The 13,881-nt window shown below is 39.4% G+C and overlaps 1 protein-coding gene across 1 annotated transcript in view; it reads left to right on the top strand.

Annotated features, from left to right (window-relative positions):
- ptprn2 (protein tyrosine phosphatase receptor type N2) overlaps positions 1 to 13,881 on the top strand; it is a 148,090-nt gene that overhangs the window by 47,725 nt on the left and 86,484 nt on the right. Inside the window, exon 10 of the mRNA XM_088072113.1 lies at positions 6,540 to 6,619. Coding sequence (XP_087928239.1) covers positions 6,540 to 6,619 — 80 coding nt within the window. The remainder of the gene's footprint in view (positions 1 to 6,539; positions 6,620 to 13,881) is intronic.

Here is a 13,881-nt window from a genome sequence, read left to right as displayed (position 1 = left end):
CCATTCGCATTTTGCGTTTTTGTATCGGCTGCTATAATTAGGAGCCCCTCTGTGATAAACAGTGTTTGAGAAACACAGATTTTTTAGTGGTTTAAATCACTCGGTCAGTTTGTTTTGGAGAAGTAGAGACCACTGTCGGGATATTTATACCAAAGAAAAAAGTGAGCACACATTAGCAGGAGTTATGCTAGCATGCCAAACAGCGTGGCTGAAAAACTGATCACTATTTACTGTATTGCAGCCTTTAAAAATAAATAAAAAAACAGGATAAAGACAACAATTACCATATTACAAAATCTAAGACAATATCTAGTCTCATATCACAATATTGATATAATATTGATATGTTGAACAGCCCTACTTGAGTACTTTTTCCACCATTGCATGTGTAACAGATGTTGATGGGGCATGGATAGATGACAACTTAAGAAATTGTTTTCATGCATTTATTCTCTCCTACAGAAGACAAAATGGCACATTAATTGTCTTCAGGTCACTAAAATCTCCACCTCTGCTCCTACTTTATTTATTTATATAGTTTACTTGATGCCAATTAACATAGTACTAGTATTATACTACTAGTACATAGTACATAGTAGTATAATAACTTCCACCTGTTAAAAACAAGCTGTAATAACTGATGTTTTACATATAGAGATTATAGCTATTAGTTAGCTTTAGCTTTTGGTAAAGGAAAAAAAAAAGTCAAAAAGGTAAATATTTACATTAAGATTACATAGAATTGCAGCATACAGTTACAGTAAAAAATAGACACAAATATCATTGTTACCTACAGTTACAACACTCAACGAGAAGATCCAAAAAGAAAGCATTTTACATCAGGAATTAAATGATAAAAATTGCAGCGCTGTGCTGGTCACATGACACAGGGCAGCTCCCCAGAATACAAAAAATACATAAAAAACATCAATAAAACTTACATTAGCGGTTAAAACCCCCACATAAAAACAGCTGACTAACATATCAGTATAAATTATAAATGGTCCACATCAAAGATTACGACGTAAATTGCTCAGTAATCAAGGGAAACAATAAAACAGCGTAGCTGAATTTTTTAAACAACTCCAGCAAACGCCACTGTGAGGGGCAGACAGAAGGAGCTACAGAAACCCAGGAGGTGCAGAAGAGGCAATGTGCAGCAAATTAATTTCCACAGGAAACATTAAAAAAATCAGTTAATAAAGTAACTCAGAGATAAAATTAACAAATACTCAGCAGAAATTTGATAAATGATAAATAATGATAAATAAAATGCACAACTATAGTTAAAAACCAAGAATGAATGAAATGCATTTTTAACCCTGTTACACATACATTCATGATCACAGTGCATTGTGGTCGTTAAACCAAACAGCCACAGACAGATGCCTTAAATGAAGCTTCCACACTGTATTACGCCTCATATTGATAACAGTGTTCTATACAGAGGACAAATACAAAAATGCCTCCTTTGTTGGGCTTGTTTATCCTCGTTTTCTTTCCTTTTACAAAGTAATGAAAGCGCATTCATGTAGAAATAGCCAAGACGGAGAACGTGACGCAAGCCTATTGTGCCTCTTGCTGTTGTGGCCACGGCAGGTGAATGTTTGAAAGCCTCCGTCTGAATATGAGTCGGCTTGAGTATGAGAGCAGGGTCAGAGCACGCCGTCCTGCTTTGGGGACCGCTCTTTCCCTCGCTCGCTCTGATGAGCCCTGATAGGAAGACTGGAGAAGAGATACTCAAATATGACAACAGGCAGGGAGAGGAGAATCTCAGGCAGAGAATAAGAGGAGAGGAGGCTGGCGGTTTCGATGTTGTTGAGATTTTCAGACACTGAACACAATTACGTTGGAGTCTGCTACTACAGTAATCAGCACAGAATATTCTCTTCTCAAAAGAGATGTGAAATTGTAGTTTTGGATGATGATGGGCTGGGGGGATAATATGTGCCCTCCTCAGATGACGTAAGTGTTTTACTCGTCAGAAACACTAGGGGGAGTGGGATACACACTACAAGTCCATCCTCACACACAGTCTGTGCGCACACACACACCCTGCCAATATCCCGCCAACCAGTCTGCACATACACACTCGTCATGTCCCAGCAGCAGAGCTAATATGAAGTCCAAGCTTACACATCCGATAACACAGGAGACGGCGTGAAGTCCTCCAGAAAACTTATCGGTCTTAACTTCATCCCTCTACCGTGGTGGTGTCTCCCCCCACCTAGTACATTTAAATACAGTTTGTGTGGCCTGAAAAGAAAAAAAATCATGTCAGTTCAATTTGAGATGCATCGAGATCTCTGGCAGAATACCTTCGGTCAGGGAGAATGGAGGCAGGAGTAAAGATTGTGGAAATATTGACATTTACGAGAGCAAACAGAGCCCAGGTGAAGGCATTAGAGAAGGACATATTTCTTTCAGAGCCGTGTGTGTGTGTGTGTGTGTGTGTGTGTGTGATCATGTTCACATCGGTGCACGGCTGGGTCCGTCTGTCTGGCAGTATCGGCTCACATATTGCCCCTGGCGGAGTGGGTGTTGCTGCCTCTGTAGCGGGCTGACTGATGGTGAGTGGGTCTGGGTCACAGCACTCTGGCAGTCGGATGAATCTCCCTCTCTGTCATGCAGTCTGCAGAAGTACACTAAAAATATATATGTGCACTTTCCAGGACATAACTGTTAAGACATGATGATGCACTGTTATGTATGCTGTATGGTTTATAAACAGGCTTCCGCATCATCTTGTCGAGGCTTCTCTTTTGGACAGGTGAATTTACCGTTCACAGAAACATTTGTGTAGGTAAAAACAACAGTAATTTGCATTCGTCATTTTGTTTGCAAATGCAGAATTCACGAGTTGAAAGCATCCAAACATACAAATAATACATTTAACCCTTTGATCTCAGGCAAATTGGCTTACCTTCTTCGAAAAACATGGGAAGAAAGCAATGAGCAACAACAGAAGAAATTATCCAAAAAATATCAAGAAATTACAAAAAAACAACAAGAAAATTATCACTATCTATTTAAAATGAAGAAAAGACAAGTTTAAAAAAAGGTACAAGGTACAGGTTAGATGTATGAGTCATTTTTTAAATGAAAACAAAATCGGAAAACAATAAAAAGAAGAGTTTAAGAGTCTCACAGCCTGAGGAATGAAGCTGCTCCGTAGTCTGGTGGTACAGCAGCAGATATTTCTTTATCTTTTGCCACCAGATTGCAGAAAGGTGAGCAGCCTGGAAATAGAAAAAAAGGAAATAACTTGGAAAAAAGTGAAAAAAAAAAAAAATTCCCAAGTGTTTTCTTTATTCTCTCTAGCTTTTTAAAAATTATTTTCTAAATCTAGTAAAAAAAAAATGTTGCAATTTGTGGAACATTTCTTACCAACTTGCTCATTACCTTTTTACCCATGTTTTTGAATGAAATCACACCATTTTGCTCAGGGTGCAAAGGTTGAAATACTTGTGTAAGGCATCTGAAAGCAGCACAAGAAAAGCAATGTTGCTCCAGGTTTCAATATTTTTACTAAAGTGGCAAGATGTAACATTTTCACCTCAAATCAATTTCATATTCATTTAGATTGTATATAACAATGTTCACAGTTTGTTGACACGACAGGTTAGCAGCCTTGAATCTTTGTCAGAACAGTCAGTGAGCAACCACGTTATACTTTTTTGATTTTCGTTCATTTTGTGCAGGTTGGATATGAGGTCAGCTAGCTTTTCCCCATTTCCAGTTAGCTATGTTTGTAGCCTAGCTTATCACAAAATAAATTTTTGGTTAAATGCAGCTGATTTAGTGAGAGCAGGTCAGAATTAAAGGCGAGAAGGGGCTCCACGTGAAGCTTGCATTGTGCCTTTATTGGGGTTTATAGTTCCGAAATATGCCAATATCAGTTGCCATGGGGGGGCCGTTTTCTCAAATTTTGTTATTTGGCCCCAAATATTTGCCTGATTTGCCTCCCTGGTCACAAAGCTCTCGGGGCTTAGCTAATGGTATTATTTGATTACACAGCTTAGGTTGCTCCCGGCAGACGCTGCAGAACATAACTGCTTTCTCTTCTTTTGTAACCCACCCCATCAAATTCACTGCTTCAGCTGTTGATGGAAATTTTGTTCTCTTTTTAACTCTACGATGCAACTGTGACGCAGTTTGTAACAAGTTGCATAAAATATACAGCCAAGTAGTGTAGAGTGCAGCCGTTATCAGTCATCATATGACCTGCAGGTTAGCTACAGTATTACACCATAAACCTTACATTCTACTCTAGATTACTGTAATACATTTGATATGAATGTACTGCTGCTAAATGTACATTTACAGTATTGGCACCAATAATAATGGTAATGGTAAATAGTAGATGATTTTATGGTAAAATCTGTTATAATGTAGTTTTTCTTAGCTCTTTACTGAAGGAACATTATGTTCTTCTGAGGTAAAATTTTTGAACTGCAAGTGATTCATACTCTGCAGATTTGGATCAACTCCTGATTGGTCCAAATTTGGACATAAAGTGGGGAAAAATGTATTCATTTCTACCTGGTGTTCTGAATGTATTTATTTTATTTAAAAGCTGAGTAATGATTGGCATATAACATAAAGACATACAGTGATTTAAAAAATCAGTCAATTTATGTCAACCTGATACAAATGCAATTTGTTAAATAACTTTCCACAAATGAGTGTCAGTTGTTTAAAAGAAAACAGTTGAAGGCTGCACAAGAAGCAAGATAGATAGAAGCAAGTTCATTTGTACTGGAGCCAGATATAAATTTACTTGCCTCACTGGGAGATTTTTCACTTGTTTAAAAAAAGAGACATTTGGGACAGAGTACCAGACTAAATGATAAGATGCAGATTTTCACAGCATGGAACCCATTGCTCAGTTCTGGCATTTTAAAATTCTCACTAAATGGCCTGTTAGGATTTTCCTAGAACGTGGGAGAGTGATGCATCTCACTCCTGCGCTGATCATTTTGCTCACTCATGCCATGTGTTCATCATCACCGTCTCAGACATCACTGATTTAATTTCGATTTTGACAAAACTTGAGGAAAATTATCTCAGTGTTGCACTCGCAACATTCAGAATTACCCTGATTGGCCCATTGGGAAACTACAATTACAGCTCGGAACAAAGTGCCGTATTTTTCACTGATTGGCTCAGACAGGGTCTTCATCATTCGTGGGGGATGACATGCTCCTTGTCGGAACCTGTTTTGAAAGACAGCCCTACCCAGGACTATGAAGTCACTGTTTGATCTTTTTAGGGGTTAAAAATGCATCATCTAATGCAATCATTTTGGATTTTAGGAGGTTACAGTAAACTTGAGTATGATTTTTTTTGTGCACACATTGCTTCAGAATACGCAGTTTTCCCTGACCACTGCAGGGAGTTCTTACAGTCTGGTGGGGTTGTTAGATTTTATTTCATGGCCAAGCTCAGGGACCTCAAACATTTATTCTGCCCCAGGGAGAGACGTCTGCTGCTGACTCCTGACCAGACAGAGGAGAATATAGGCACAGGGAGTACAGGCAGGTTACTGTAGGTGAAAAGAAAACAAGGTGCTCATCAGCAGACGACTGTACATTGGTCTTCGGCCAAATTCAAACTGAAAAGGGAAAGAGAATGTATGATGATTCACATCTCGTTCAGAAATATGGCGTCTGGTACATTTCAGCTTCTCTTCACATCATTCACACCTTTTATTTAAGCATTCTGCCAAGTCCTGCATTAAATGTTGCGTTAAATGTTGTTGGCTGCTTTGCAACTTCAAACAATACAGCAATATATAAAAGTGTTAGCATTGAATTAAAAGTTCTTTTCAAATACAACAGTCATGTCTTCTCAACTAGCAACCACTCTCCCTTGGTTAGCTGGGCTATTTTAGTGGGAGGATACTGTGGGAATAATAGGCGAACAGTTTCAAAATGAAAATTCCTCTCTAAAATAAGTGGTGGTTGGTAGATCAGATAAAGATACACGCTGAATTAAACACCGACTCTGGTTCAACACCTTCTTCACAGTCTGAGAGAACCAAGACTTTTTCATGTTTTTGTGCCTCCCCTTTATGTTTACTATTTACCCAGTTTGCTGCTTCCTATTTGGTGCTCGAGAGAGTGTACTTATTACCTGTTGACGATGTTCATGCCATTGAAATTCGGTATTTGCATGAGCAAAGACTGAAAACTTATGATAATATAAAACATGTTTGATTTTTGTGAACATCAAGTCAAGTAAAACACTGACTTAACACACTTCAGACTGAGTTTTATGACTTACACCAAACCATTAAGATCACTGGAGTAACCCAATTGGGCTTAAACTCTCATGATCGTATCCCCACATTGGACATTTTTCTGCAACAAAAAAATTGCTTAAAAATTTGTTTGGTGTAGGGCCAGCATTAAATGGATACGAGAGTGGTGTTTAACCTCTTTTCTAGCTCTCAGCAATAAAGCAAATAAGCATATTTCCCAAACTATTCCTTTTAATGCAACTGCTCATTTCGCTCTTTCTTTGCTGTTTTTCTGCAGTGTTTTGGGTCCAGCATTGACATTCAGAATTGGCCCCAACCCCAAGAACGTGACCACTGCAGATCTGGTTCAAGTTGCAGGTAAGAGCAGTCGATACATTTTTTTTTCTTCACATGTCACCTATCACACAATGATTGCTTTTGACGACCTTCATTGTGATTCATCTCATTTTCACTAGCCAGACCGCTCTGTCACCGTCTGTGCTTCAGTAAATGAGAACACAGATTAGTCTCTCCCGATACAGTAGATAGGCTGGTGTTCATCTTGTTCAGACAAACCCCCGTCCCAAAGAAGATTATCAACAGTGTGCAATGACAGATGACCATCAATTACTGGGATGATGAGTCTAGTGTGCACATGTCTCCTGTCTACACACATACACACACACACACACACACACACACACACACACACATATATATATATATATATATATATATTTATATATACAGTGTGCAGGACAGTTTATTTGGTCCTCTGTTATGTCCAACAGGCTGACAGGTTGAAACAGGTTTGCACCAGCCAATCACTCAGAGAGCATACACTGTGTGTGTGTGTGTGTGTGTGTGTGTGTGTGTGTGTGTGTGTGTGGCTGCATGTATGCACTTGTTTGATGTAGACTGATGGAGAGCTGTCACCCACAAAAAGGAGGGTTGTCGGTATGCCTCCACTCCCCTGTTCATTGTCTGCACTCCGATCTGCCCAGTGTTGCTGTTGATGCGTGTGTGTGTGTGTGATGTGTCGATGTCCTTGCTTTGGTCGGAAATGACTTTGAGAAGCACAGCAATACTCCCAACAGTCAATATCATCCAATATCACAACACTGGAATCAACATGGTGGTGTTGTTATTGGCTGAAATGTGTTGCTGCTACAGCTTTTTTCTATGCAGTGACATTTTTTGGCACCAACTCGTTTCCTATCAGGGACGTGCTGGATGATGGCTGATGATACAGATTTACCGCAAGAAAGGTTGGGCCGCGGGTTGAGCTTTGGTTCAGTGGTTTTAGAGTGTGAGTTGTTGCGTGTGTGTGTGTGTGTGTGTGTGTTTGTGTGTGTGTGTGTGTGTGTTTGCTGGATTACAGTGTGTATCTGTATTTATCCCTTACCGTCATGCCACTTCTGCACCGTTTGTTTAACAAAATGATGAAGTGAGCAAATATTACAGCAGCTGCAGATTCACCTCTCCTGTATGAGGTGTAATAATTGTACTGTATAATAACATCCCTCTTTTTTTCTCTTTCTTCATTCAGACCTGTCACAGAAATGGCTGAAATTAGCTGTACTCATATTAACACATACATATTACCTGAGGGACACTTCGGGCTAGGGTTGCAGCGATATACCAGCTTTAACCAATACGGTGAAAATTGGCTGTGCACATTTGCTTATCTATGGTATTTATAAAAATGCAACCAGACAGAGAGTCTCACATTTAATTTAACTCTTTTCAGAAGGGGGTCTTCATTTCTTAAAGGGTTATTTTAACTGTTCAAAAAAAAAATTGTGTAATCATACTGTGAAACTGGGATATTTTCTGATGATTTTCATACTGTAAAAATTTCACATTGTTGCAGCCCTGCTCCTGGCTGTTTGCCTCTTCAGCCTGTGTGGGAGCAGCTTTCTAAACTAACTGATAAAAGTTGGTAATTTCATAATTATTTGGGTTTGAAGCCCTTTCCAACTCCCTCTTTTCCTTCTCCTGTCTTTTCTGGTATCTCAATTTATGTGCAGGTCCTGGCATGATAAGGACAACAGCTAATAGTTTCGACCAGTAAATTTTTCAGGTCATGGGGCCAGCCACCTGTTGTTTTCATCGCAGTGGTTGTATACCAAAACAAAAAGAAAATACTTTTCAGGAGTTTTTATTTTTTTTTTGTTATGAATTATTTACCTTTATCAATATACAGTGCAATTTTTATTTTTTTGTTCTTTTAATAAGCAGTGATGAATATTTTGTTTAAAATAAAATTTGTTCATTGCGTATATTTAAGAACTTGATTATTGCTAGCCTCCATGGTTGCCCCCTAGCATCTGAGCTCGAGAAAGCTTTCTCCCTTTCTACCTTATCGCCGATCCACGGATTTCAATCGAATAGTGTTGAAAGTACACATGAAAGCACAGGTGTAAATGCACCCACCTTGTGCGACTGTTACAAACTGATAAGGTAGCAGCCATTGGCCAGTTAGCGAGCTAAGCGACTAGCAAGACAGCAGTAATAAAGCTTATTCAAGCTTTCAGTTTGGTTTTGATGAACATATACACGCAAAACTTGGCAATTTATATCACAGCCAAGTCAACTGTTGGGTTCTTTGATCAAGAGTCGGATCTAAATGCGGACACTGGAGACATTTATTGCTACCAGGTTAGATCATATCTTCTAGATACAGTTGGGAAACAAGAAGCATTTTAATGCAAGGTGTAAAGGGGTCCTTTTTTTTACCTCCTCTCTTGTGTGATTGACTTTGATGAGGTGGCGTGTGGCGAGAGCTAATGACAGGCATGAGCTGGGCTGAAATGTCAGACCAAATGTTAAGTCAACATGATCATCAGCCTGACCCACGGTGATGAATTATGAATACAGCCCACCTGAATAGTGATTTGTAAAAGGCGACAGAAGGAGCTTATCAAACTTCTTCGGACGCATCGTTGTCATCGTTGTTCAATCCCAACTGATCGCGGGTTACACCTCTGAATTATATTAAAAATGTAAAAATGTCACTTTTAGATAGCACGATGGTTAACTCCTATGTCTCTGGAGCTACAAGTGTGCCCCTACTGACCTTAGATCAAATCCTGCTAGAGCTTTTTCTCCCGAGCCCCCCTCTGTGACCACCGCAGTGTGAGGTGGAGTGGACTTCCCACTCTCCTCCCAGTATTAAAAACAACGTGAATCCAGAAACTCTCTTTTTAGTGTTTGAAATCATTTTCTAGCTATACTCCAACTCCAAATATGCACGCATGACAATGAATTCAATACAATATGGCAATGGCAGAGTGATTTCACAGTGGTGACCAGGTTGTGGAGCAACAGCATGGTTTAAGTGGAATTTGAAAATCAAACTGACACCCACATGCAGCGGCCACCTGGGTAATCCTGGCTGACCATTGCCTTATGTGTGACTGTGCATAAATGACGTGGCCTCTTAATGAACTCATCAAACGCCCTGCTGTATTCTGGGCTCAACCTGCTGCTGAGAGCCTGCACAGCATGCTTTATAGCAGTCGTGAAACTAGAAAATGAAAGAATTGAGGAATGCCGTTGAGAATTCAGCAAAAGGTATCCTTTATATCTGATTAATTTCCATTAAGTATGTAGCAAGTTAGTTTATTTATGAGAAGCTTTCAAAATCAGACATGCTTCACAACAGACAGACAAAAAGAAATCCACTAAAAACATAAAAAAGTATCAAATGAAAAAATACTAAAAACGAAATGAAAGCAGTGGTCTCCTCTGCTTTTCTGCTGTGGCTTTTTGATTTGACCACACAAAGCTCTAAACGTGATACAAGAATGATGAACTGGGTCGTGCATTTGACTGGAAGCCAGTGTAAAAAAATCAAAATGACATGAGACCTTTTTGGAGGGCTGGCAGCAGCATTGTGGACCACTTGTAAGTGATCCAGGGACGTCAGATGAAGACCGTCATCCAATGCAATCATTTGGGGATTGCAATAGTCAAGACGGGATGAAATAAATAACCATCTCCATCTGAGCTAGGGACACAATGGGCCTGGATTTAGCAATGTTCCTCAGCTGGTATAAACAGAAGAGAAGCAAACAATTTACAGGCTGGTCAAGATTCAAAGCCTGGTCCATGGACACCCAGATTGTGGAGAGTAGATTCAATGGAAGAGAAAAGAGAAGCAAGATTTTTTATTCTATAGTTGTAGTTTCTCTGCACTGACTTCATGTTACATTTAGAATTGATTTCAAGGTCTAAATAGCCTCAGACAAAGCTACATTGCTAACTCCCTTGTCAACTATTTACCTTCACAAACACTATGATCATCTGCTGCTGGTTTACTGGAGGTTCCCAGCAACAGCCGTAAGAAAATCAAGCATGTGGCCTTGTCAATTACGCCTGGAATACACTACCTATGGATAAAAGAGAAGCCAGCTCACGAAATATTTTATATTGATTTTGTAATTTTTGATATAATCTAGTGATTTTAAGCACTTAATTTCTGTTTTAAACTGTTTTTAAATGTCCTTTTATGCTAAATTTCCTTGCCGGCCCGTTTTTATTGCGCTGCATTTCTTGCGTGAAAGCTTTATAAATTAAAGTAAAAAAAATAAAAATAAAACATATATATTTACAATAATAATTATCATTATGATAAGATTGTATGTTTTTATAAGGACTTGAGATACTTTTGTTGAACAGTTTTGCGACATTTGAAGGATTAAATGAGATGCATAGTTTAATATCATATGCATAGAAATGGTAGGAGATATCTTTATAATGCGTATTATCTACAAAGGCCAATAAAATGCCACAAAATAAAGATTTGAGAGTCTGAGGTGATGTTAAAATAAATGACTGTAAATGACAGATATTTTGCATTTGTATGCTATTATGTAGCAGACAAAATAAAACTTGTGTGATTAAGGTGCGGTTATGCGCAGACACAGAAACATCTTTATTAATATGGATATGGTTGCCATAAGAGCATGTTTTGGCTCAAAATACCAGCTTTTGTGGCACTATCTCATCATGAAACACAGCGATGTCTCTGTAGAAATTGAACAGCATCTTGTGGCGCTGTCCCAGCATGAATCAGTGATATCTCAGTAATAAACAACCACCTTTGGTGGCACTATCCTGTCAAGAAACGCAGCGATGTCTTGGTAAAACAAAAACAACCAACTGCTTTTTGTGGAGCTATCTCAGCAGGGAACACAGAGTTATCTTGGTAAAAAGCAACCGCTTTTCATAGTACTATACAGGCTGGAAATGTAGCGACAAGTTGCTAAAAACCACTGGAAATACAGCAATGACTCTTTGTTTGTTTAGAACAGTGGTCTGCAGCTTGGCAGCCATCTCGCCATCACGCCATCTCCTCTTCCTCCTGCTGATAGTCAGCTCATATCCACTTTCAATGAAAAAAAAGTTGATATGACGCCTAGAGAACTTACACATGTAATGAATTTGCTGAACGTAAAATGCCAGCATTTTCATTTGGTGACTGGTTGAACCCAAAGTTAAGTTATTTACTTCTAAATTAAATTAGACAAAGTAAAGCAGCAATTCTTTACATCTGAGAGGCTTGAATCAGCAAGTGTTTAGAATTTATTTTCATTTTCCTGTTGGAAAACTATCTGGAATAATTCACTTTTACTGTAAATGGCTGTGGTTGGTTTTTATGAGACATACTGGTGCATACATTCGGTTCATGTACATTCAGATGCAACAATATATTTAACCTTCACCGGTGTTACCTTGACTGTACTCTGCAGCGTCTGAAGGAGGTTAATATGGCTCTGCTACATTGTGCTGTCCATCTATCTGCCCATCAGTTCTATTTGATGTGTTCAATGCTCCATTGAAAAGAATAGACAAAGAGACTCGGTTGAAAGGCATGGACAGTATAGAGGAGATTTGATAACTCATTGAAAAGCATCTTTTGGGCAGCAGGTTCTTAGCGGCTGTGTGGTGAAAGGCCTGCTGGGAGGTCTGACTGTATTAGTGGAGGTAGAGGCTCTTGTGTTCTGCTCAACTGGAAAACCGCAGGACAAAGACCCGCACTGCCTAATCCCTGCTCGGCTGCAAAACAAAAGAGAAAGCTGCTGCTTTATCAAAACTACAAGGCATTCTGTGTGTCCGTGTTTGTGCGTGCGTGTGCGGATGTGTGCATGTTTGAGTGTGTGTGTGTGTATGTGTGTGTGATTTTTTTTGCAGCTGTGTTCATACTGTGCCAAGAAAATGATTTATTCAATATTTGATGAAGTGGCAGCCAAGCTGTTAAAACCAATGTTGAAACGTGTTTTTTAGAACTTTTTTTTCCTTCTTGCTTCCTCTCAATCTAAATTGTGATTTCTAAACATGTAAATCACCTTCAGTTGGGGGAAATTGGATCTGCTAGACTTACTTTTGCTCACTGTAAAGCAACATTTTGTAGCTGGTGATGGATTTGATCTAAAAACCTGTTTCCATATGTTTATGCACTTTGCAGTGGGGAGGGGGAGTTATCTGCAGGAGGGTATTTTCCCTTTAAATAAGTCTTGTCATTATTTTTTTAATTTGTGATAGACTTTTCAGTCATCTGCCAGATTTGTGACAACTTTTATTATAATTATACTTTTATTTTATTGGTCTGGTGACTAGGCCGATGTTGACCAACTGTGGTCAAGAACGCCAGGCCAAACGCCATGATGAGTGTGTGTATACGTGTGTGTTAGGAGAGGCTGGTAGGTGGTGGGTGGGAGCTGGGTGAGGACACTCCTATTGTCTTGGCTGTCACGGCTGGGCGACCCCAGAGCCCCTCTGAGGCCCCAAAGGCCCCAGAGGCCAGGCCAAAGCAATGAGTCCGCGGGCCCCCAGGCCGTGAGAACCCCGGCCCTGGTCAATGAGCGCTGGGAGCCTGGGGACCTTGGGAGCAACTGACTGGGCCATCTGGAGCAGAGAGCAGAGACCCTGACACACGGCTGTCACCCGAGGGAGACACGCGGGGAGACGTGGACGTAGACAATGTCTGCCCCCGTGTTTCTGCCTCTGTGTCTGTCACAAATACACACACATACACACACACACACACACACACACACACACACACACACACACACACACACACACACTCTCACTCATATAGTTGTATCATAAGTAGTAAGTACTGTATAAGTAACAGCAGAAATTTCGTGGTAAGATTCTTGTGTATTTTGGGGGAATAGACAGTAGGCAGGTCATGCTAATGTTGCACAAATTTACAGAAAATTTAAAATTTAAAGAAAATGAAAAATTAATTTGCATTTCTGTTTCCTCTGGAGGTTTAAAGGTTCAGTGTGGCGGATTTAGGTGGATGTATTTGCAGAAATTGAATATAATATAAGAAGTATCTTTTCTTTAGCATATAATCACCTGAAAATAAGATTTTTTTTGTATTTTCTTTGCCATAGAATGAGTTATATATATATTATCTACATAAGGAGCATCCATGTTAATAGCCATTTTGCACTGCCGTGTTTCTACAGTAGTCCAGTTTTTTTAGCAGTTAAATCTTGGAGTCTGTATAAATCGGCTCCTGGTCAAAACCTCCTGAAAACACTGATTTGTAATGAGAAACTTTTTTTTCAGTTTTTTTTTTTCTGGTTTTAGTCACCTGGTCTTTTTATTTTGGAGAGGAA

Source organism: Plectropomus leopardus, chromosome 21, assembly GCF_026936395.1.
Source record: "Plectropomus leopardus strain MGB_pleo_1.0 chromosome 21, ASM2693639v1, whole genome shotgun sequence".
Taxonomy (NCBI): Eukaryota; Metazoa; Chordata; class Actinopteri; order Perciformes; family Serranidae; genus Plectropomus; species Plectropomus leopardus.
Note: the sequence above shows the minus strand (reverse complement) of the source record. Positions and strands in the feature narration are given on the sequence as shown.